This window comes from Mytilus trossulus, chromosome 7, assembly GCF_036588685.1.
Source record: "Mytilus trossulus isolate FHL-02 chromosome 7, PNRI_Mtr1.1.1.hap1, whole genome shotgun sequence".
Taxonomy (NCBI): domain Eukaryota; kingdom Metazoa; phylum Mollusca; class Bivalvia; order Mytilida; family Mytilidae; genus Mytilus; species Mytilus trossulus.
In genome coordinates, this window is record NC_086379.1 from 237,877 (window position 1) to 264,922 (window position 27,046).

The 27,046-nt window shown below is 31.9% G+C and overlaps 1 protein-coding gene across 1 annotated transcript; it reads right to left on the minus strand.

Moving 5' to 3' along the window:
- Positions 1–719: 719 nt before the first annotated feature.
- LOC134726074 (uncharacterized) lies at positions 720–6,684 on the minus strand. The gene is made up of 6 exons (XM_063590471.1): positions 6,633–6,684; positions 5,864–5,914; positions 4,584–4,767; positions 3,817–3,908; positions 3,442–3,537; positions 720–970 (listed from the first exon to the last, which is right to left on the minus strand). Exons 1-6 carry the CDS (start codon positions 6,682–6,684, stop codon positions 720–722), a joined length of 726 nt encoding a protein of 241 aa, XP_063446541.1.
- Positions 6,685–27,046: the final 20,362 nt, after the last annotated feature.

Sequence of the window (27,046 nt, forward strand, 5' to 3'; positions counted from 1 at the left end):
CACAAATATTATTATCATCTTTATTGTAATGCATATACAATTCAATATCATACAATTCATATGTATAAATTATCCTAAATACACCAAACCTACTTTGACTAAATGCATTCCTTCATAGTCGGTCAAGGCCGGTTAGGATCAACTAGAGATAAAAACGATATCATCGATCAAAATACTCTAGAAATCTTTGTCAGTGAATGCAAAGTGTGAATCCCCTCTCCAGGGTCAGGTGCTCTGACCTTCACCTTAAACATTTGATAATTGGCAAATCAAATTCCAATACAAATATAAACGTTTATAAGGATGTTCTTGTCCCAAGCAGAAAACCCTAGCTGTATTTGGCACAACCTTTTTCAACTTTTGATACTCAGTGCTGTACAACTTTGTCAAAGTGATTATCCAATTTTATTGCAAAAGTGTTATTCTTTATTCTGCTGAATCTCAAAAAAAATGCACGAAAATTAGTATCCCACGAATATTAATTAATTAATATAAGCTTTATGTTTGTTTTATTTCTGGCCTGCTACAATATACTTTAGTATTGTTAATATTCCCGGATGATCCCAGTTACATTTCACTAATTACAAAGGGCAATCATTAGTTGTTAAATTGAATATAAAGCAAAGTCGTATTCAAAAATATTATTTATTGTTTAAGTGATATGTATTGGTTACTAGAATAGTTTCCTTATTGTCACATTCGCTCGTTACGGAAAAAAATCATGTGTATCTTCTGCCATATAACCAACTCTTCGCTCTTCTTCTCCCTTTCATTTTCAAACTTTTTCTGTATCTTCGCTTCCAGAATGTTTTCTTATAAGATCCTTTTCTTTTGAAGGAATCTCTACATTTGTTCTTCTTACACGCTTTAGGAACATTGCCATTATTTTTACATACAGCACATGAAGTACATGACTCAGAAGGTTCACAGTAAGATGGTAGATTGCATTCGACGTCGGGATCATTTGGTCCTAAAATAAATGAATAAAAACTATATCACTATTTTGTACATCCAAAGAGATACCGATTATCAGGTTGTAAGCATATTGATATCGTCAAATATCAGCTGCGAGTCACAATAGGAAACCTTTTGTTGATTTGAGCGTAGTGAATGCTTCATATTGTGACTACAATATAAATATAAAGAAAATCAGATAATCTTTGTATCGGGAATTTGCCTATTTTGCATGATAGAAAAGTGCATTTTTGTTTCAACAGCAAACCGGGAAATGACCTGATTATTTCGGGTCAAAATTATCAACGTCGGTTCATATGTTACGACGTAGGTGATTTGTCCACGTCAAATATTCTTATTTTGAGTCAATGTATTAGACGTCACAAAGCCGTGATATGCAATTTGATTAAGAGCTGCGCAGAGTGATAGGCAGCAAGACAAAACATGCACTGACATGGCCAAAATAGAATACAACAAAAATTAAAACAACTTTTTTCGACGAAACGCGCGTACAAATGCTCATAGTAGTATTTATGATAAGTTCATAAACTTTTCATTTCAAATTGTAAGAACTGAACTATGGTGCGAGGTACATAACATTGTTACAGTTATTAGAAAAACAACAGAAGTGTAGCAATATCTTTGGGTTTTTTACTTTTAACTGTCTTTGAAAAAAATTTCAGGCAAAAACTTGAGCAATGTCTCCTGTTAAATCATTCATGCCAATTCAATCTAGTGTCCTGTAATGAGTCGACTATTGATTAGACTGCACGATAGGCATTCGTCTCAACTCAGCGGATTCTACCGAGGATTGCTGAATGCACGATAGGGTGACATTCAAAAATTGACACCCGAGTAGACAAAGTATAAAGTAAATCATCGCAATCGTACTAGCCGATCAAAATATGGCATTTCAATGATTAATTAAAGGTTAATAAATGAATGTTTCACAGGATTATTGGGTACACTACATGAATACTTTTTGAAAAACTTATTAAAATTCTTGAAATGTAAGTAAATAATATATACTAACGAGGTGCTCCAGATTCTGAAAAGAAGAAAGTATCGGAAGAATACAATGTGACAGTTAGTTATCAAACATCAGAAACATGCATATTTTTATTGTGCTGAGCTATCTCTAATAGCTTCACACAACGTTGCAATGACGACATTACATATTAAATGATTTCTGCTGCCTGTAGAGGGTCAACAAGTAAATTAACAAAATACCGAGCTTTGAGGAAAATTCAAAACGAACAATGAGTCAATAAACCAGTGAAATACAAATCATCAAATATCAATAAACTAAGATTAAGAATTGAAATGTGTTATGTGTTCTACAATTGAAAACAACCCGACCTAAGAGCAGAAACCAGAGGCCACCAGTGAATCTTCAACTCGGCAAAAACTTCCCACACCCAGACGTGTGCTTTAATGGGCCCTAAATAAACATTTGTACTGGCACCATGAAAATAGACGTTATACAAAACTTCGAAATAAATAAATGAACTGAAATACAAAATTATACATATACAAGATTAACAAAGGCCAGATGCTCCTGACTTAAGCCCGTTGTAAAAATACAGGGGGAGTAAGCATTTTGTGAGATCTCAACCCGCTCCCTATACCTCTAGCCAATGTAGAAATAAACAGCAATACGCACAGTCAAACATAATTTAAAAAAAGTCCGATTCCGATATCAGAATAGGAAATAAAAGATACTAAATAGAAGGACAATGATACATGAATTAAAAAAGTACTATTAGCAGTTACTGACATGCATAATCCAGACCTCAATGAAACTGATTGAAAGATTATCTCATAATCATATGGATATCAATCACAATTCCTCCTGTTATTGGTTAAACATCATACTATCATAAAAAAAAAATAGGAGAAAAAAACCCGTACCCTACTTACATCAATTTTAAGAGATGCTATAAATTGATCTGAGCAATTAGCTTACGTCCAAGTTGCATAATACTGTGAAGGTACTTTCATTCGTGGGGAACCAATTTTCGTGATTTTCGTGGATTACTTTATCCGCGAATCTAAGTGTCCAACGAAATAAAAAATCCGTTACTAGAAGCAAGACATGGAAAGTTCCCTATCTAGGTTTTACTACTGGAAGTGATAAACTGGGTAACACGAATGACCGAATAACACTGTTATTATCCATATAACAATTGTAATGACCGAATAAAACTTGAAAATTTAATATTATCTCATTTTGGTGACTTTTAAATATTGCTTATTAATAGTATATTATCGATGTATTGTATAACTTAAAAATGATTAACAGAAAACATATTAGTTCATAAAGATCATTTTAAATTGAGTGTGTACATTCCACATGGCGGCCAGTGTGATTTCCGTGGTCACCATGTGGATGTACACACTAAATTCTGAAAGTTCGTAATATTTTTATTCATAAGAAAAAAATGGGATGTTTTGAAAGAGTAAATTTTACGTTAATGTTACACTTACCTACAAATAGTAGCTTTGCAAATGATGGAAATTTGCAAACTTCACATATATCGTTGAATTCGTCCGTTTTGTTTTCAAAGGTGATAAGACCATCAGCTGAATGATCAAATTAAAGTTTCGATTATATTTGGCACATTGAACGAATACCAAAATAACTGCAGCACATGTATTTGTTTTTGTAAAACTAATTAGCTTATAAAAACTGGTTATCAATAAACAACTTCATGAGAACACGGAGAATACAATGGGGTTTTTTTTTTTTTTTGCTCTTTTTTTAGGATATCAATTAAAATTAATACATTTTTCCTTTCTTTCGTGTATCTGTAATAATTATATACATAGTATTTATTTTGATAACCGCTTGAGTAAACATACCTGAATCGACATCATTTAGAGCAAATTTCACCGGGTCCGTACTTCCGTCATAGAAGAATGTTGAACAAAAGAATGTGTCGGTACCACGAATTCTAAAGCAATGCAAAATCTATTATGTGTGTCATTGATGAAAAATTTAAAAAAAATAGTTGATGAAATATACAGACATCGTTGATACATGTGTCACGAATGAAGAAACCAGTACAAGCTTTTCTACTACAATATAGGATTAAACACTTTTTAACTAGAGGTTATTGATGAGTAAACCGGGTCGATTAACTCAAACTGAATAAAAGTCTGCTGCGTCTAAACTTTGTTTTTGGCATGTTATATATGATATGGATATCTAAATAGTTGTCTGATCTGCACCAAATGTTTGCTTTTCTCTATTGTGACATTTTGGGTTAAAAACTTCAATTAAAGCGATTCTTTGCATTACAAGAACAATTACACACACGATCGGTCAGTATTTAAAGTTCATAGGAATTCAACAATCTTGTTTAGTTTTCATTTTGATTTCAAAGCTACTTATGAAATTATCATAATTGATCATTCATACAGTAAGTCGTCATAACCTTTGTTTTTCTATTATGAAAAGTCGTCATAACATTTCTTTATAGTATGTTTATATTTTATTAGTTTATTTTGTAAGGTTTACTCAAAAGTATCTAGGCTTATTTATTTATGCCATACTTTCATCTATCGCTTATTTGCAAATTTTTTAAAAAAATTGCTTTGTATAAGAAATAATTATGTTTTCAGCCTACCTGAAAATAATAAATCTATCATTAATTTGATAACACTCGAATACAAGTCCTATTGGGATAGCTCCTGATTTTCCAGAAGCGTCAATGGTCCAATTAGGAAAAGTATCGACCCCATTAAGGTTATAAGTGTCGAAGGTTTTCCCTCTCCATGGGCATGGCAAAGTACAAGGAAATTCAGTTTTTCCTGAAAAAAAAATAATATTTTTTTTTTTTTAAATTATACATTGTAGTTCCTTCAGACAATTGTCAAAAACAAAATAATCAAAGACGCCAGATCATTTAATTTCACATTCAGATATATTTATGATGTTCTATCCATAAAAACATTTTCTAATTGGGTTCCATATAGATAACCTCCAGAAATATAAATTAAAGAAACAAAAGACACACGGCTCATTTTTCAGACTTATACCTCGAAATTTACATAAACGGTCATCTCAGTACCAGAATCTATGATAAACAAAAATATTTATTTTCTTAAATTATCAATTTCACCCACCTAAGAAGCAAAATATAATTTTCACCTGCATATAGTACTACTTATTTGGTATTTAAGAGATTGCAACTAGTACGCACACTTCATATAAAACGTCCGTAGTGTCTGGTCAGAAAAATTATTGAACCAGGGTTATGTCAAAGTACGTCTCGTCCTTATTCTAAAACAAATCATCTGAAGATACCAAGACTTTTCCATACAGGTTAAATTAAATTGATACTCTCAGGAAAATTAGATTGGAGTTTAACGCTGCTTACCGTCTGAGCTTTAACAAATTAGGCGTACACAACTAAAGCAAAAGAAAAAAGAAATGATATCAAAACAAACAGCCTGTCCTTTATCAAATAGTACAATCTAAAGCGCAAACACATCAAAACAACAACTGTAATATTCCTGACTTGGTACCTGCATTTCCTTATGTAGAACATAGTGGATTAAGTAGTGATTTAAAGTTAGCCCAAACTTTCACGTAAATGACATTCGCATAGATTTCCATTTAATTGACAACAATGTGGGAGCAAAACAGCTCAACAAACTTTTGATGTGTGGTTTTTGTCTCTTTTACACATCCCCAATTTCAATTCTCAATTTTAATAAATCATGATATCAACAACGAAATTGAGCATTGATACATATATTCTTTACGAATAACAAACACATTAAAACTAACTCAAGCTAATTATCCAAATTATAGACGAAAGGATACTAACCCAACTTAATGTCGATCCAGTATGAGGATAACTTTAAATTAAAATTGGTGAATTCAGAATACCACACGACGTACCTTTCTTTCCTGGTGCATATCTGGAGTACATAGAATGTCCAAAAGCAGTAACTGAAAAAAGAAAAAAGAAAAAAAATATTAAGAAATAATTTTTCTCAATGTAAATGCTGGTCATACATTAAATCTTTGAATTAATCGAGACAATAATTTGTGATGTAGAAGGATATTCAGAACAAAATAAACACAATATCAGTTAAGGCATCTATATTTTAAACTTAACTTAACAAAAGGCCGTGGCCAATATTGACAATATATCTATACATATACGGTGTAAATACACTCATTATAGATACCAGGAATGAAATTTTAAATTCGCACCAGACGCGTATTTCGACTACAAAAGACTCATCAGTGACGCTCGAATCAACAAATGTAAAAAAAGAAATATCCAGTGTCAAAAACATTGATTCGTCGATATTGGTCAACATCATGTCGTTGGGAAAAAACCAACACATTTGCACACAAAATCAATTGTTCTCTGCATGCATGGCTATTAGGAAACACTTATCCAGTCTGTATGTCCTGTCTCCTTTGTTAACTTCATATTGATCTCGTAATCAATTAACAAATAATAAATATCAGTATATTAGCATTTTTTCAAAATTGTTGTCAAATAGAAAATAACACCTTTTGCTGATACATATATGTAAAATATATATCATAAATTCAGAATAGCTTTTATCAGAACGATTTTTACTGTACCAGACGTGCATATGAATTGAAAATATCTTGTAACAATGTTTAATTCGTTAAGAATTATTATACTTACCAAATACTGTGTAACAAAGGAAGAAACGTATTATTGAGATATGTCTTTCCATTACTTTGTCACATAATAGTCTGATAAATGCGAGTAATACTTTTATTAGGTAAGAGTATTTTTTGTATATATTCTCACACCTTTATCCAGTTGTCATACAGGCTGTTGTTGATGTAGTACATTACAACGAAAATAACTTCTATGTAGGTGTTGTAAACATTTATTAGGTGCAATCTTTTTTTTTGCATTAATAATGCATTCTAGAAATCGATCATTGGTGCAATTTTCTTATAGATTTCATTACCTTGAGATAATGTTGTTTTAAAAACGGTTGATTTATCTTATAGTTCCAGAAACAATAACATTTGACAAAACTATTATTTTACGGACAGTGTTTATTGACACTTTTACTGATCTGTTTTCATGAGTCTCATTGGCAACCAAACCATGATGTACAGTTCTAAAGTTGCATATAAAATGTTTATCTGTGAAGCTGTATATAAACTGTAATACTGTAAAGCTGTATATAAACTTTTCATCTGTAAAGCTTAATTCAACTATCGATAAATATCGTATCGTATCAAGATGTAGTGATAGAATATATATGTATTGTTTATACACAGATAAAAAAATGTGCAGTCAATGAACATTTTTACAGAGTTGTAGATTTCAAAAAGATAACAAATGGACCCAAGACTAGCAGATTATGTAGGCAAACTGTTGTTGGGCAAAATTAATTACGTGGAGTTAGGTTTATGATCTTTTAAAATACAAGATAATGAAGTATGTGTGACAGCAAGACATTTTCTATGTTCGTTACTTTTCTAAACCTTTATTCAGAATTCAGTTGTCATACAGGCTGTTGTATATGTAATACTTTACGACGAAAATAACTTATATGTAGATGAAATTAAAATTGATCGGATGTATTTTTTTCTGTGCAATCAAAAAAACTTTTATCGGTGCAAATTATGTTTATAATAATATCTTTACCTTGAGATAATGTTTCTTTTTCAGAAACAGTAGATTTATCTTAGAGTTTCAGAAACCAATATATGAGATTAAACTTTTATTTTAACGAAAGTGTTTATAATACCCGATTGTAACACTTTTTTTACTGCGTAAGTTTTTGCATGAACAGCTTCCCTTCTTCGGAGATCTTGTGTTGTTTTTTTTTATCATGATTGGTTTGTAATATTGATTTAAAGTAACGTTCTACTGACTTCAAAAGCTCAATTTGTGCTCAACCTTACGGGATCTTTAACTTGAAAAAAAGATTTTTTCATTTTCATTTTCAACAAAGACTTGTCTAACGCAAAGTAGACTGCAAATGAATCTTAGATAGTTGGAAATCCAAAATTACAATCGAACTTTCATCTATGCAGTTTTTATTTAATTCCATGCAGGTAATGTTTACATATCTACCTTTGTGCTGTGCCAATTGAATAAAATGTGTTCGCTGTTTAAATTGTTTACGCGTAATAAATACGAAGAAATATTAGATGAAAAGGCAATCTTTGAATTTCACCTACACAATCTTTATTATAAGGTACTGATTACGGTTGTATGGAAATGTAACAATAATAAAACAAAATATCATTACATTGGAAACTTATTGCCGGGATGTATGGTTGGATAAGGAACTGATTAATTACGAATGTTATGTATGTAAAAACTACCACAACACCATTAGTGTTACATCCATGTTAAAGAATCTACAATGACCCTCACTCACTGAACCAAGAGTTCCAAATAGTGAAGTTGAAATCATCCCTTTGTAAATTTTACGAACGCCATCACGAGTTGGTTGACCGTTATGGAATAACCGTTTCACAAATGATATCGGATATGTTCCTTACGTCGTAACTACAATCCCTTCCTTTTCATGAAAGTGACCTACCGAATAAGACTATTAACCGGATTTGTTATCACATAAGCAACACGATGGGTGCCACATTTGGAGCAGGATCTGCTTACCCTTCCAAAGCACCTGAGATCACCCCTAGTTTTTGGTGGGGTCGTGTTGTTTATTCTTTAGTTTTCTATGTTGTGTTGTGTGTACTTTTGTTTGTCTATTTGTCTATTTTCATTTTTAGCCATGACGTTGTCAGTTTATTTTCGATTTATGAGTTTGACTGTCCCTCTGGTATCTTTCGTCCCTCTTTCTCTGAGCGTCGCCTCAAAACCAAATTAATTATGTTCTGAATATTCCTCGTAGTGCAGTATTTTTGTGATTTTACTTTTAACCAATAGTTCAGTATGCAACAGGAGAATGTTTTACACATTTACGAACTTTCAAACATTTAATCAATTTCATTTGAATACAAGCATGCCACTAGTACGTGTTGATTTACATAATCAACAAACAGAAAGCCAATTGTTATGTTTAACCTACTTATTAAATCAGTAAAACTTTATTTCAGTTGCACCTAAAAATAAAACCAAAATCAATTATATGCATGTGTTGTAGTGATTACATCAGAAACAAATTAAATTTAAAGTTATGTTGCTCAACTTGGAAAATAACTTCCATATTGTTTTCATTCAATGTCAAGTTTAATGACTTACAGATCCTCTTTTCTCTCATACGCGAAAAAGAATCTACTTACCTGTCCGAGAGCACCCTTGGTCTTTGCTAAATCTTTTGTTTTCTATGTTGTATTTTTGGGAGTACTGTTGTGTGAATTTTGATTTTTCTTTTGAGGCCATTGCATTGTCAGTTTGTTTTCGACTAGTGTGCATGACACTTTGGAAAAGTTCTGCTCTCTTTGCATATGTTAAGCCCGAAAAGATATGTGCATGTTTGTTTGTTGGTATTTATTCTATTTTTTTTGCGTTACGTCAACTAGCAAATATTGCGTGCAAATTTCAGCTAAAGCTGAGAAAATGCAACAAATAAATATTGCTCTGCAAAGTGTGATGAAAGGCGGAGAATTTGGAGTGCCCCGCGAAATAAAGATAACTTAATATAAAAGGTTTTCATTTCAATACTGTAATTAAATTTTGAACTGTATTTTATTGGTGTTTATCTTGATATTGTTATCAATAACTAAAAAACCTACTTACTATTAATTTCATATACATATGTTCATGTATGGCTCTACAATCTGTCTAAAACTGTATCGTGGAATTGAACAAGGTCAAGATTTTTCTTTGATTGTACATGACGTCTTTACACTTAATTTATTGGATGTTGGATATGTACTTATTGATATTATATGGAATATTCGTTTTACATATGATATTGGATGTTCCATGTGATATAAAACCACTTCTGTTAAATTCCTTAATTTCAAGCACTAATGGTTAAGTTCAAATAAATTGGCAGTAATTTCATGTTAGAACAATACCTTATCCTAACTTGTGCTGAAAAAAATCGACATACATTTAATTGCATATTAAGGAAAACTGATACCAGAATGTTTGATAGTACAAAACAGGTACTTGTGATGTGAACAAAGTGTCAAATGTTACTCCCAATTAAAATTGCATATACTGATTTATTATTCAAACGGAACTTTTAACAAGGTTCTACAGTGACACTAAGTCCCCAAGCTACAAAAAAATATTCCACTTATTGTCCAAGATCAAGTTATGCGTAGTAACTATTTTGTATAAAATATGTGCTTCTTTTTTGTATGTTCTTTCCAACCGGGTCTAAATTAGTAGTTCTATACCTTGTGTGGTAACTACACTCCCCTTCCCTTTTCACGAATGTGACCTATTATAAAAATTGAGAACAGAAATAGAGAATGTCTCAACAACCCGACCATAGAACAGACAACAACAGAAGGTCACATACAGGTCTTCGATGCAGCGAAAAATTCCCGCACCCGGAGTCGTCCTTTTGGTGCTCTTGAAGACTTTTCACAGGTATCGTAATAACAGTTGCATCACGACAGGTGCCACATCTGGAAAAGGATCTGCGTACCCTTCCGGAGCACCTGAGATCACCCCAAGTGTTTGGGGTTCGTGTTACTTAATCGTTATGTTTTTATGTTGTGTCTTGTATACTAATATTCGTCTATTTGACTTTTGTCTTTTTAGCCATGGCTTTGTTAGAATATTTTCAATCTATGAGTTTGAAGGTCCTTATTTTTTTAATCTTAGACGCATGAATGTTTTGTTGTTGTTATTGGCTTTGAAATAACTGTCAGTAGCTAAACTTTACCAAAAGTTTAGTATGCCACTGGAAGAATTACTCTCAGATCAGTATAAAGTGTCTTTTTTGTAAGTACTTTTGTACGTACCCATCAATGTCCACTCTGTGTTCTTATTAGATGTATTTCTATTTGTATACATATGATGAGTGAGGCCTTTTAAACTGATTTTTATAGTTAATTCTTATTTTGTACTGTTACACTACAGGCCTAGATAAGGAGTGGATTAGCGACTTTAAACCAGTTAAACCATAAACATTATTATGTTCCGGACGCCAGTCTTTTCTACTTTCAATTGGAAATATAGATAACAAAATGAAACTCCAGAATGGAAAAGAAAACACTAGACTCGTTAGAATGGTTTCTTAACGTCTCAATCTTCTAAGTATATATTAGACTCGTTCACATTTTTTATAATAAAATTCGTGGTTTCAATTCTTACTTGTGTCAAAAAAATTATTTGCATGTCTCCGTCTTTTCACAATACGGTAATGGCATCATTGAATGGTCGCACATTTTCTTGCATCGCAAAACTGAATTAAAAAACTAACAGTATTATATGTTTACTAAATAAAGGCAACAGTAGTAGTTCCAAAATCATAAATTGATTGAGAGAAACATATCCGGATTACAAACTGAAACTGAGGGAAACACATCAACTATAAGAAGAGAACAACGAAATTAAGGTGATTTCTTTTCAAAAATATTGATATTATAAGTCGTAAAAGCATTCGTTTAGGAAGAAAATATTGATATTATAAATCGTAAAAGCATTCGTTTAGGAAGAAAATATTGATATTATAAGTCGTAAAAGCATTCGTTTAGGAAGAAAATATTGATATTATAAGTCGTAAAAGCATTCGTTTAGGAAGAAAATATTGATATTATAAGTCGTGAAAGCATTCGTTTAGGAAGAAAATATTGATATTATAAGTCGCAAAAGCATTCGTTTAGGAGGAAAATAAGCTAAAAATATTGATATTATAAGTCGGAAAAGCATTCGTTTAGGAGGAAAATAATCGAAAAATATTGATATTATAAGTCGTAAAAGCATTCGTTTAGGAGGAAAATAATCTAAAAATATTGATATTATAAGTCGTAAAAGCATTCGTTTAGGAGGAAAATAAGCTAAACATATTGATGGTCTGATTAGCTCGGAGTTTTACCTGAACTTATATTGGTATTACTGTGGATTCGTCCTTTTTCGTTGGATAGCAATTTTCGTGGATTTCGTGGGTACAGCAAAACCACAAATTTAAATGTTCAACAAATAACAAACATGTTATAGCATTGTATGCAAAATCTGGTCTAACTACGAAGACAAATATCTACGAAAATACAAGTTTTTAATAATCTACAAAAATTGGTAACCACGAAATAAATGATTTTGATATCAAATCGAAATTTTAGTAAATGATCTTTCATGAGCTATTGTAGTCTTATCTGAAAAGAAAAATTGATGTAGTGGGGCAAACTGTGTTTCCCTGTATCATACTATAAAACCAAGGACTCTTGAAAAATTCCAACACCTCAACTACGTACATCATTACAAGTCATACTCATCCTTTCAAAGATTTAACAATCCAAAATTAAGAAACAGTTAATAAGGAGCCTAGAAAATATAATTCAAAGTTTGTTCGATCACTTAAAATAATTAAATCAAATAAAATTAAAACTCACAAACAGTCAATACTCTCGGTCTTAATGATACATGTGATAATATCATGGGCATACGATATTTATCAAGAACAAATTCTTTAAACCTTTTTGATATAGTTTCTGATTAGAAATAAGAAGATGTATGAGTGCCACTAATACGTCTCTTAATTCAAGTCGTTTAAGCCGTTCTCATGGGCGTAGAATTAATCAAAATTAGAGAAAAATTTGTACCACCAAGATAATATCTGGACTTAATTACTATTTAAACTATAGGCTCTAAAATGTGTGTGTCGCTCACCTGTGTCTATGTGCAAATTAATCAAAGGACACAGATGTATTCAAGATTATTGGTGTTGGTGATGTGTTTGTAGATCTTACTTCACTGAACAATCTTGCTGCTTACAATTATCTCCATCTATAATTAACTTGGCCCTGGAGTGACAGAAAAGAATATTTTGTAAAATTTACAAAAATTTACAAAATTTATGAAAATTGTTAAAAATTGACTTTAAAGGGCAATTCCTCCTTAAGGAGTCAATTGACCACTTTTGTCATGTTGACCTATTTGTAGCTCTTACTTTGTAGCGCTGTACATTATTGCTGTTTACCCTTTATCTCTATCTATAATAATGTTCAAGATAATAACCGAAAGCTGCAAAATTTTCTTAAAATTACCATTCAGGGGCAGCAACCCAACCACAAGGTACCCGATTGCTCTAAAAATTTAAGGGCAGATATATCTTGGCCTATTGGACAATTTTACTCCATCAGATTTGCTCTAAATGCTATGGTTTCAGGGATAAGAGCCAAAAACTGCATTTTCCCATATGTACTATTATTAGCCATGTCGGCCATCTTGGTTCGTGGGTACATTTCTTCAACTAGATACCCTAATGATCATTGTGGAAAAGTTCGGTTTAATTTGTCTTAGTAGTTTCAGAAGAGAAGATTTTTGTAAAAGATTACAAAAATTTACAAAAAAATGTTAAAAAATTTACAATAAAGGGCAATTACTCTTTAAGAAGTCAACTGACAATTTAACTTATTTGTAGATCTTACTTTGCTGAACATAATTGCAGTTTACAGTTTACCTCTATGTATGATAATGTTCAAGATATTAACCAAAAACGACAAAAATTCCTTAATATTACCAATTTAAGAGCAGCAACCCAACAACGGGTTCTCTGATTCATCTGAAAATTTCAGGGCAGATAGATCTTGACATGATAAACAATTTTCATCTTCGGGCCAGGTGAGCTAAAAATCAACTGTAGATACTGGCTTTGTTCTTACCTGTTAATAAATTAAATTGTATTTTAGAGGATTGCAACACAAATTTTTATTGCAGCTCTGAACTATGGAATCGTCCAAGTTAAAATAAATTATTGGAATTGTTATTCTAAACTGTTTCAAAAAATTGATCGCCCTCAAAATCATGAAATACATTTTATCAAAATCAAATTTGTCAATAAATTCCCGGTGATTTTGATAATACTGGGCTTTTTCCTATGTGATATGTCTACAAAAAATCTATCGGTAAATATGTGTTCAATGAAGTGGGCACAGATTTTAAACATTCGTCATGAAATTTTAGCGTATCCGAGAAAATTTCTGTCCATATATTATGCTTACCCTTCCGAAGCACCTGCGAGTTTTTGGTTGGTTTTTTGTTGCTTTGTCTTTAGGTTTCAATGTTGTGTTTTTTGTACTATTGTTTGTCAGTTTGTCTTTTGCTTTTTTTTTGTCATGGCGTTGGCAGTTTAATTTCTATCTACGAGTTTAACTGTCCCTCCGGTGTCTTTCACCTCTCTTTTATAACATTTTTCATGACAGAGTGTTGAAATAACTCCTCAGTGAAAGACTAAAATAACGCCCACCTCTATCAGTTTATAAGTTATTTAAATGAGTGATATCATCCGGGACTTAGAACGGACGTTCTGTGATATTGATAAAACAAGAAAAGATGACTAAGATCTTTATATTCTGTCTTAATTCATGAATGAACATAGCATATGTTCGTATTTAGCAATTCAAGACATATTTTACTCCTAACAACAATCATAATAGCCCTATTACTCACCTACATTCGATCTGACTCCATTTTCACAAAATGAGATCTGTAACAAGCATGTCTTCACAGGCAGAACCAAATACAATGAAAACTATAAACTTTCTTCTTTAGTTACACACAAAACGCCTCACAAATATAGATTTAGTTCGTCATTGTTCCACTACTAAACCGTCTATTCTAGCTTACGATTACACTTGGTACAATAAAAAACATGTTACTTAAATGTTCAAATAAGTCCTTTAAAATAGTGGAATTAATTGCTTTGGGGTATCAAACATTTATTGGAAGAACTTTGTAAATGGCAGGCTTATGCTAAATGCTATACCCCTTATTTAGACTTTTATACCCATTATGTCTGATGGTTTTTTTTTATCACGCATCGTTGTCAACACAACAGAATTTAATGCGACTGTCGTACGTACAAATGAGAGGTTGCGCTCTTTTAAAACAGGTTGAATCCACCATTGTCTATATAAGAAAATGCCTCTAACAAGTCAGAAATATGACAGTCGTTATCCATTCGTAGGATGTGTTTGACCTTTTTATTTTGCCATTTGACTAGAGACTTTCCCTTTTCAATTTTCCTCCGAGTTCAGTATTTTTGTGATTTAACTTTTTATATTTACTATTTAAAATTTGGTGAAAGTTTTGATTTTCTACTCTATATACCACTTTGCCTCATATTCTCATTAAGAAAAAAATCAATAAAATAATCAAATGGACACTATAAAAGGAAGAATGCGAATATATATGATGTAAGATTTACTAGTAAGTAACACGAGCAAAAGAGTTAAGACAAATGTACCTGTTTTGATACGATAACTATACTTAATTTCTTTACTAGATATTTTTTTATTCGCCACGGAGGTTCCGTATATCGTCAATAGCGATTCCAATGGGTAAAGACATAACATTTACGTTCAATCAGTTTAATTAATGTGTGTAGCTAGCATGTCAGTAACTGCTACTAGTCCTTATTTCTATTTCTGGAGGATATATTAATGGAACCCAATCAGATAAAAAAAAATGAATAAATCATCTCTTTTTTTTTTTTTTAGAAATTATTGAATTTTCTTGTAGTTGGCAATGCTCATGGAGCAACAAGACCTTTATAACATAAACGGGGTCAAATCATTTTTCTATTGGAATGTTGATGCCTCTAAAAAATCAAGAGCCATCCCCTCAAGACTTGTATAACTGATAGATTTATTATTGCAAGGTAGGCTTAAACATTAATTATATTTCATATAAACAAAATAAAACTGGAAAATATTTAATCGAATAAATATGTTTAGCTACAAAAAAAAGGAAACGCAAATGTATTATGTAAGGTGACAGCTGAAAGTATCGTGTGAATAAATTTGTATTACTTTTCAAAAGTCGATCAAAACATCAAAAGATCAACAAAAATACTTAAGCTACATGTTTGTACTTGAAAACAAGCAACATCAGAAAGTATTTCGTGAATAAATTATGCATTGTTGCTTTGATCAAACGCTACAAACCTTTTCTAGCTGACTATGATGTATAGGCATTGCCCATTATTGAAGGACGTACTTTAACCTATTAATGTTAATTTCTGTGTCAATGTGGAGAGTTGTTTCATTGGCAATCACACCACATCTTCTTTTTAACACTTATAAAAAAAACACTTAAAAAAATTATTAATATGATATTAAGCAGTGAGATGACGACGTATAATGATAGAAAAACAAAGGTTATGATGACTTAGTGTATGAATGTTAAACTATGATAATTTCTTTATAAGCTTTCAAATCTTATTGATAACAAAACAAGATTGTTGAATTTCTATGAACTTCAAATATTGGAAGCCTGTGTGCGTAATTGTTGTATTAGTGCAAAGGTTCCCTTTTATTGCAGTTTTCACACAACAAATGTCAAAATCGGGGACGGGAAACAATTGGTGCAGATTAGACATCTTAGCTTTTGCTGAGTGTTGACAAAAAATGGAAAAACAACGTTCTAGAACATTCAAAATATAACGATATTTCAGGTCATCAATATAAGGAGTGTTCTACATAGCCCTACCACGTTATAATTTCCGAACATATACCTGTGTTTCACACCTAAGTTTTCGAGTACACCTGTTTGCTCTTGTTGCGTAAATTTCAATATGAAATATGTTTTTTTCGTGATCATAAAAGTTATGTCCGTGCAGTTTTGAAAAAAATATTTAAAGGTAAGGTTTCTATTTTTTTTTAATACTGTTTTAAGAAAAGGTCATTCATATGTCTGTTGGTGTATTTCATGTGTTTTCGGTTTATTCACGTTGATTTAATTTGTTAACATTGGGATAAGACTCATTTGAATTTGTTTGTAATATAACTTCAAGTACTAGTCTGTTCTTTATACCAATCGATTACTTTTGAATACTCTCCCCAATCTCTCTGATCTACCTATATACATATGCAGGTTATAAATGTGTTCAAGAGAGGTACTGAACTATAAGAAAATAAATTGAAATATGTACTATGAGCAATACTTCGTGTAGCAAGACTTTAAACTACTGTTACACAAAGCTCTTACAGCCTATCGTGCTCGTCGTTTGCTAATTTGATGTTCGGATTTTATTTCATTTATTGCGATTCATTTTCATTGTTTTCTTTACTAAAACGTGTTTGTGTGCAATTTTAAAGTAAAAAAATATCGTCTCTTCTAAAATTAAACAAATATTAGAATGATCAAGTTTTCAGTCTTTAAAGGTAAACTGTTATTTCAACACTAGATTCTACGCTTTGATAACGTTTGAACAGCCCCAGTATATTGCAATATTGCAATTAGAAGTCTCTATAGATGTAACATAATTGATAATTAATTTACAAAAGAGATAATGAACAAACTGGTAAAATGTGAATAGTTAAACATGAACAATTAGCAAAAATAAAGGGGAACAAAAGAGAAAAATTGCCTTAAAATTCAGCTTAGAAATTAGCATACCCCAATTCAGACTCTCATCTATCGTTTGAGTCTTTATTTTTGGATGGTAACTTTTGCACATTGAATCTTCACGTTTCCAAACTATAAGGTTTCTTTCCAATCACTGCAGATCTATCAAATGAGTTCAATGTGTATAAATGAGGACAATTTTGTATTAAACTAGAATTGGTTGTACGGGTTACTTCATACGTAACACTTGTACAAATAGCGCTTTTTATATTTCAACATGTTTTTTTCCATTAATGACACTATGAATAGATTTTGCATTGTTTTATATTTGGTGGTTCCGACACTTTCTTTCAATGAACAGTTTTCTATAACGGGATCCGGTGTTTACTTGAAGATTCATACTCAAGTTTTCGGACCCAAAAAAATGTTTAACCGCAATACATTAAATGCTTCTTTCATGTGTGGGAAGCATAAAAACACTACTGCATATTTGAGAGGGACGAAGGATACCAGAAGAACAGTCAAACTCATAGATTGAAACTTAACTGACAACGCCACTACTAAAAAGACAAACAGACAGATAATAGCACAGAAGACATAACATAGAAAACAAAAAAATCTAAAGACCAAGCAACACTAACTCCCTAAAAAAAATTGGGACGATTTTAGGTGCTCCAGCAGTGTTAAGCAGATCCTGCTCCACTTGTGACATCCGTCGTGTTGTTAATGTTATTACAAATCCGGTAAAAAGTATAATTCGGTAGCTCTATATATATATATAGGTTACATTCGTGATGGCGTCCGTAAAATTTAAGAATTGGCGATTTCAACTTTACCATTGGTTCTCTTAGTTTAAGAGCTTCCCTGTCGGTATAACGCTCGCAGTTGTGTTGGTGTTTAGATTTTGCCATTTGAGACAAGACTTTCTGTCTTCAATTTTCCTTGGTATATTTGTTGTTTCACTTGTTAGAGAAATGAAAAAATAGTTGCAGATTTGCAGCAGATCATCTGCATATTTGCAAAACAACCGGAGAATAATGTGAGCAGTTGTAGACAGCTCACTGCAAACTTTTCCAAACATTGCAACTTTTTGATGCAAGCTGGCTGCAAATTGGCAGAACCATATATGGTCTGTTGATGGAGGTTTACCTCATGGTCCATTCAATCCAAATCATTTTGTGTGCGTTACTCGTAGTAAGTTTGAAAAAAAAATATTGTTAATGAGAAGATCAAATGAAATGAAAAGCAAACAAACAAACAAAAAACAAGAATATATTAATCATGCATGCATGATCATAATAGTACTCTTTGCTAAAAATGGTTTAAAGAGACAGATGAAAAACATGAACCTAAAGAAGAATTAATAAAATAAAATCTTAGGTCTTTTTAAAAATATAATTTGATCCTTTTTAAGGGACGACATGAACAGTTCAATGTAGGATAGAAAAAAAACTAAATTCAAATATTTATTTCACATTTAAAAAAATAAAACATTATCTAGTTCCATCAATAGAAAATAAGAATATTATCTTTGTATATGTTGGTTAATCGTCTCAGTGATTTATGGAATGCACGCAAAAAACATGGTTTATAATATTCGTATTACACTATTATGTTTTCTTTCTGAATATGCATTCAACTTGCCACTGGACGTTTAAAAGCCGTTTATCAATTTATCAATTGTGATTTTTCTTTTGTATTATTGAAGGAACAGTGTGTACAAGCGAAACTACAGCATCCTTAGACAAAACTACAGCATCCTTAGACAAAACTATAGCATCCTTAGGCGAAACTATAGCATCCTTAGACAAAACTACAGCATCCTTAGACAAAACTACAGCATCCTTAGACAAAATCAGAAAGCGTAAAGGAAGAACATTGATTGATTATTTTTCGGTAAGCTTGAAGAATTTAAAGAAATAAAACATTTTTGAAAGAATGGTAAACATGTAATTCAAGGAACTTTTATTACTTATTTTTTTAAATTTTGGCTTCTATTAAAGCTCTTAAAATTATCTGATAATTATTTTATTCGCCTGTTCCTACGATGTTCCACCTGTTAGCTCCATGTCATGTTATTGTGCTATGTTTATTGCAGTCAAAACTGACAAAACCTATAAACCATGAAGACCATAGCCTTTCTGTGGACATAGGAAATAGTGTTGGACAACAAGCTGCAGACTTTCCAGCTAAAAAAAGATATTAGTTAATGGCAACCCTCAGTCTAATACTGAGCCTGGTATTTCTCATACAGATGCCAATGTTACAGATACTGCCATGAATGTAATTAAATTTTTAAAAACTCAGTTTTTAGCTTACTTTTCCTCAGGCTATGCGAGCTTTTGCTAACATTTGTTGTTCTCCATACAGAATCTATCAATAAACTTTCACTTTACATTTTTTTTCATTATGCCTTTCTATCTAAAGATCGGACGAAACAACGCAGAATTCTTCGATATAATGTACTTACCATATATGTTTGATACAAATAAAATTGAGAATGGAAATGGGGAATGTGTCAAAGAGACAACAACCCGACCAAATAAAAAAAAACAGCAGAAGGTCACCAACAGGTCTTCAATGTAGCGAGAAATTCCCGCACCCGGAGGCGTCCTTCAGCTGGCCCCTAAACAAATATATACATATAAGTTCAGTAATAATGAACGCCATACTAATTTCCAAATTGTATACAAGAAACTAAAATTAAAATAATACAAGACTAACAAAGGCCAGAGGCTCCTGACTTGGGACAGGCGCAATAATGCGGAGGGGTTAAACATGTTTGTGAGATCTCAACCCTCCCCCTATACCTCTAATTAATGTAGAAAAGTAAACGCATAACACAATACGCACATTCAAATTCAGCTCAAGAGAAGTCCGAGTCTGATGTCAGAAGATGTCACCAAAGAAAATAAACAAAATGACAATAATACATAAATAACAACAGACTACTAGCAGTTAACTGACATGCCAGCTCCAGACTTCAATTAAACTGACTGAAAGATTATGATTTCATCATAAGAACATCAATGGAGAAGAAAAGATAAGACTCAAGCAAGTAGGATAGATTATATTTTAATTGGAAAAGATTTTCAGTCTCTTGTTGAGAATTGTAAAATAAAACCAGCACTTATTAAAGTGACGGACCACCAAGGGGTAGTAATTAACATTCGGGTTTTAGATTCTGAAAGAGGGAATGGGTACTGGAAATTGAATAATTCTATTTTAAAAGATATTGAATATCAAGATAAAATCAATAATGTGATAAATAGGTTTAAAGGTCGTATAATCAATAGTGACAGCAGTGATATACGTTTACTATGGGACAATTTAAAAGTCGAAATCAGGGACGAATCTATACTTTACTGTAAAAGAAAATCAAAGTTATCAAGGGAGACAACAAGAAAGTTGGAAAACGAATTAGAGCAACTTACGAAATTAAGAGATGAACAATTAAAGGAAGATGAAAAGTTAACAAAAGATATAAAACAATTAGAGGTGCATTTAGAAGAAATTTATGAATATAAAGCCAAGGGGGCTCAAATTAGATCAAGGGAAAAATGGGTGGAATTAGGGGGGGGGGGGAAATAACGCTTATTTTTTAGGGTTAGAAAAACAGCGACAGGTTAAAAAATCTATTAATAAGCTTAGAAACGAAAGAAACGAAGTAACAACAAACCAGGATGAAATTTTGGAAATGATAAAGAATTATTATAAAGTATTATACACTACAACATGCCCCGATAAAAATTTGTTACATTCATACGTTGCTGATACTATTATGGAAAAAGATGTAAATATTAATGACTTTAAAGAATGTGATGGGGAAGTAACTATAGATGAATGCACCAGTGCAATAAACACGATGAAGCTAAATAAATCACCAGGTCTTGACGGCTTGACTTTGGAATTTTATAAGACTTTCTGGGAAAAATTAAAACTAATGTTAGTTAAAGTTCTTAATAAGGGACACGAGGAAAAAGTTTTATCGTATACCCAACGAACAGGTGTACTATCTTTATTATTTAGAAAGAATGACCCATTATCTTTGGACAATTATCGTCCTATATCATTATTAAACGTAGATTTAAAAATACTATCCCATGTTTTGGCACAGAGACTTAAAAAACTGCTTCCTAAACTAATCAATGAAGATCAAACTGGGTATGTAAAAAATCGTTTTATTGGATTCAATTTAAGGCAAATTCAAGACATTATGGACTATGCAGAATCATATGGAATAGATGGGACTATCGTATTTGTTGATTTTACTAAAGCTTTTGATTCATTGGAATGGGAATTCATGTTAAGCGTTCTAAAACATTTCGGTTTTAATGAATCATTTATATCATGGGTGGAAACTTTATATAAGGGAATACAAACATGTGTAATAAATAATGGATGGGTATCTGAGATTTTTGAAAACTCTAGAGGAATCCGTCAAGGATGCCCTTTATCTGCTTTACTTTTTGTTTTGTCAGTAGAAATTATGGCTTTGAGATTACGACAAAACCCCGACATCAAAGGTATTCAAATTACTATTGATAAAAAAACACATAGCATAAAAATATCTCAATTGGCAGATGATACAACTCTTTTTTGTAGTTCAAAAACCGACATATCAAATGCTATGAATATAATAGAAACGTTTGGTTCTTTCTCAGGTCTGAGATTAAATCGCAGTAAAACAGAAGGAATATGGATAGGGGCGCTTAAACATAGTAAAGATAAAATTGAGGGAATACGCTGGACGGACAAACCAGTTAAAGCCTTAGGGATTTATTTTGGTCACAACATAAACGAATGTGAAAAGTTAAATTGGGAACCTAAAATTGATAAAATGAAATCCTTACTGAAGGCATGGAAAAAAAGAAAATTAACAACAATTGGAAAAATATTAATTATAAAATCTTTGATCTTACCTAAATTTACATTTTTGGCTACTTCGTGTATTGTTCCAAACAAATACATAAAAGAGATTGGAAGCTGTTGTTTTAAATATATTTGGGAAGGTAAAAATGACAAAGTAAAAAGAAATACACTTATTGGCGATTATCAAAAAGGGGGGTTAAAAATGGTTGATTTTGATAGCTATTTTACATCACTGAAAGCTTCATGGGTTTCCAAATTCAATTCAACCACTATGCCGAACTGGAAGATTATTCCTACCAAATATTTCAACAATCTGGGAAAAAATTATCTTGTCTTTAACATGAATTTAGATAACATTAAATCACTAAAAGAATTTGAAAATATACCAGACTTTTATTTGCAAGTAATTTCAAGCTGGGTGAAAACAGGGGGAGGTTTTACAAAATTTAAAGATCATTTTTCAAATATAAGAAAACAGATTATTTGGGGAAATAGGTACGTTAAACATTGTAACAAAAGTTTGTTCTTTCAAAACTGGGTAGCAAGTGGTTTGATTTACATCAACGACATACTTGATCGTGAGGGAAAGTTATCAGAGGCTTTTATTTTAGAAAAATTAAGCAATAAGTCTAATTGGATTGCAGAGTTTACAATATTAAAATCTTCCATCCCAAAGGAATGGCAGCAAATTCTTATTAAAGAAAACTCTTTAAAGAGTAAAATTAGTATTAATAAGGATAATTTGAAATGGGGAAATAAACAAATACAAGCACAAGATATCTTTAATAAAATGTTATATAATAGTCTAGTAGATCAAAAGTATACACAGCCGATTGGTATCAATATTTGGACAAAAAATTTAAAGCTAGATAGCAAGTCAAATATGTCATTCGTAAACGATTTTATATTCAAATTTTTAAGAGAGAATAAGATGAAAATGTTTAGATGGAAACTGCTAAATTATATTATTCCCACAAAGCAATTACTATTTAAATGGAAAATTTCTACTAATAGTAAATGTAATTTTTGTCGAACAGAAGAGGAAGATTACTTTCATTTCTTTATAACATGTTCTTTTTTAAAAGACTTTTGGGATAAAGTGGAACATCTTCTTGCAAAACTCAATTTTAAAAATAAGATATCAGTTAAACAATTAGTATTTGGATACAAAATATCAGATAAAGGTTATTATGGTTTTTAACTATTTTTTGACAGTTTTAGGTTTTTGCATTTTCAAGTCATACTATGTTTCAGAGCAAAAATTGAAATATATAGATGTGTATGAATTGTTTATAAAGGAATTAAGAAGGGTTATGAAGGAAAGCAAAATAATTCCTCAAAATGATTTTTCATAAATTTGAAGAAATTGATTTAATAGAATAAGTTGAAAATATTGTAATAGTTTATGTAATATTGTTTATTATATTCTGAGTATGTTCCTGGCAACTCAGAAGTTTTTTCACAGGAATGCTCCACTGGCGCTTGGACAGTGAAGTATAATTGTAACAAGATATCTTTAGAATAAAGACTATATTTGTTGTTAAAAAAAAAAAAGAACATCACGCACAAAAGTTCTTATTTACAATTTAAGCATATATTAAAAAGAAGATCTGGTATGATTGTCAATGAAACAACTTTTAACAATGACACAGACTGTCACTTAACAGTAATAGGCCACTAAACGACCTTCAACAATAAACTCATACCGTTTAGACTACTATAAATGACACCGAAATCATAAACGAAAAAAAAACTCAAAAGAGAAAACTAATGATGATCTCATTAATTTACAAAAAAAGAACGAACATACAAATGTGTAACACAGCAACAAATCTGGATGAGTTGAAAATATGTCTTGCTTTAGCTTAATATCATATTTTGATATTTCCTGATATGAACAAAAATAATTACTCCGAAGTGCAAAAGTCTAGCGATCTTTCAGATGGTTCTTACTTTTAAAGTAAATTAAATGAATGAATATTCATCATCAAACATGGACGCCATGGGTAATTGTTATCAATGATCTATTTATATCGTTGAAATATTTAAATTCAGAGACAAAGACAAACCATGACTATGCAAAAATTATCAATGACAAAAAGGTAAACATAGAACTTAAAACTAAAGACATCTTTAAAAAAAAAACAGGTTAACATAACTGCAGATGCTTAGTGTGAACGGTAACAAGTGGTATTTAATTATAACTACACCATTATACTACTGTCATTCATACAAAAACCGTTAGGTATTCATCACATTCGCACGAAACTTTATTCATTACCCCTTTCAAAACTTCATTCTCTGTTCAATTTATGTTTGGAATCCACTGTTACAAACCCTCATTCAAACCAATACAAACTTCAAGCTATAATTTCGGATATTGCAAGTCACAGACTTTTCAAGCCAGTTCGCATTGGAAAAGATGAAAAAGAGAAAAGATCTTTTCTAAATCTTCCCTTTGCCAACAAAGGTCTCGATGGCGTCAACCTTGGCAATATCCTTCATCATAAATTAGTTCAATCGAAAATACCTCCTTATTTTAAAGACCAGTCTGTACCAATAATTTCTTATACCTATACCAAACCTATTGCAACTAAAATTTTCAATTACAAACGCGTTTTGCAGGATCTCGATATTGACGACTTCAAGTCTAAACCTCCTGATTGCACTTGTGCTAGTTCCCTATTCACATATAATCCTGCTGGCCACGTTATTACCGGTGACCTTAACATTGTTAATAACACTTCTCTACGAAACGTGTTATCGAAAGGTCCGAAATATCGTGAGCCTAAATCCATCAATTGGAAATACAACTTAAAATTTTGATGGATTCAGTCGAGGATTATGCCAGGCAATGGGCTAAGCGCGAGAAGGAAGACGTATACACTCTATCCGAATGGATAAAGGCAGTGAGGTCCTTAATACAAATCAGAATTAAGAAACTGAATGGGTCCATCAATGCCCATGCTACGTCAATCTTTAAAGACCCAAATGTTGCTAAACACCTATCCGACCTCCATGATAAATATGTTGTTGTCCCCGCAGACAAAGCCCCAAATAACATCGTTTTTGTCTGTAAAAGTCATTGCATTAATTGCTTGATAAACGAATTAGGTATAGACAATTCACTTGGAAACTCAACATATACCCTCACGACACTTACCAAAGAGGAAATCCTGGATAATCATAGGTCTGTTCTTTGTTCCTTTGGTATTTCAACCAAAGATGAAGAACTGGATCTTCCATCACTGTATTGGATACCTAAACTACATAAGTGTCCTTACAAACAGCGGTATATTGCTGGGTCTTCCAAGTGCTCCACAAAACCTCTTTCTAAATTATTAACATCCATTTTATCAGCAATCAAAGACGAGCTTCAAAGTTATTGTGAAACTGCCTATTCTAGAGGAGGCGTGAATCAGATGTGGATACTTAAAAATTCCAAAGATCTTTTAGAGTACATACAATCTAACTCTCTTTCATCTTGTAACAGTATTAAAACATTTGACTTTTCTACTCTTTATACAAGTATTCCACATTCCAAACTTAAAGACAAATTAAAAGAGTTGGTATTACTTTGCTTCATAAAAAAGAATGGCCAACGTAGAAACAAGTATCTTGTCTTAGGAAGGGATAAATCCTACTTTGTAAAGAATCACTCTGATTCAAACAAAAAATTCTCTGAAACCGATATTATCAAGATGCTTGATTTCTTGATTGACAACATATTTGTTACGTTCGGAGGACGTGTTTTTCAACAGACTGTCGGCATCCATATGGGAACAAACTGTGCCCCTCTACTTGCTGACTTGTTTCTTTATTATTATGAGGCTGACTTAATGCAGGAACTTCTTAGGAAGAAAGATAAGAAGTTAGCAATATCCTTTAACTCTACTTTCCGCTATATAGATGACGTTCTTTCACTAAACAATTCTATGTGGAACGCATCTATCCCATCGAATTGGAGATAAAGGATACTACAGATACAGTTAAGTCAGCTTCATATCTTGACTTACATCTAGAAATTGACAATGAGGGTCGGTTGAAGACAAAACTTTACGACAAAAGAGATGATTTCAGCTTTCCAATTGTGGACTTTCTATTTCTAAGTAGCAACATTCCAGCAGCACCTGCATACGGGGTATATATCTCTCAATTGATACGATATTCCCGTGCTTGCATTTCCTATCATGATTTTCTTGATAGAGGGTTACTGCTCACAAGGAAGCTATTAAATCAAGAGTTCCAAATGTTGAAGTTGAAATCATCCCTTCGTAAATTTTACGGACGCCATCACGAGTTGGTTGACCTTTATGGAATAACCGTTTCACAAATGATATCAGATATGTTCCTTACGTCGTAACTACAATCCCCTTCCCTTTCATGAATTTGACCTACCGAATTAGACTATTTACCGGATTTGTAATCACATAAGCAACACGACGGGTGCCGCATGTGGAGCAAGATCTGCTTACCCTTCCGGAGCACCTGAGATCACCCCTAGTTTTTGGTTGGGTTCGTGTTGTTTATTCTTTAGTTTTCTATGTTGTGTCATGTGTACTATTATTTTTCTGTTTGTCTTTTTCATTTTTAGTCATGGCGTTGTCAGTTTGTTTTGGATTTATGAGTTTGACTGTCCCTTTGGTATCTTTCGTCCCTCTTTAATCTTAAAGCTGTTGAAGCTGAATTCTTTTTTTTTTAGACTTCGACCATTGTTTCATATGTGGGGTTCGTGTTGCTTATTCTTTGGTGTT

Excerpts from the sequence above, each read along its gene's own strand:
- LOC134726074 (XM_063590471.1), bottom strand. The coding sequence starts at position 6,684 with ATGGAAAGACATATCTCAATAATACGTTTCTTCCTTTGTTACACAGTA. Across the intron at positions 5,915-6,632 it reads CCTTTGTTACACAGTATTTG|TTACTGCTTTTGGACATTCT; the intron begins GTAAGTATAATA and ends TTCTTTTTTCAG. Across the intron at positions 4,768-5,863 it reads ATATGCACCAGGAAAGAAAG|GAAAAACTGAATTTCCTTGT; the intron begins GTACGTCGTGTG and ends TTTTTTTTTCAG.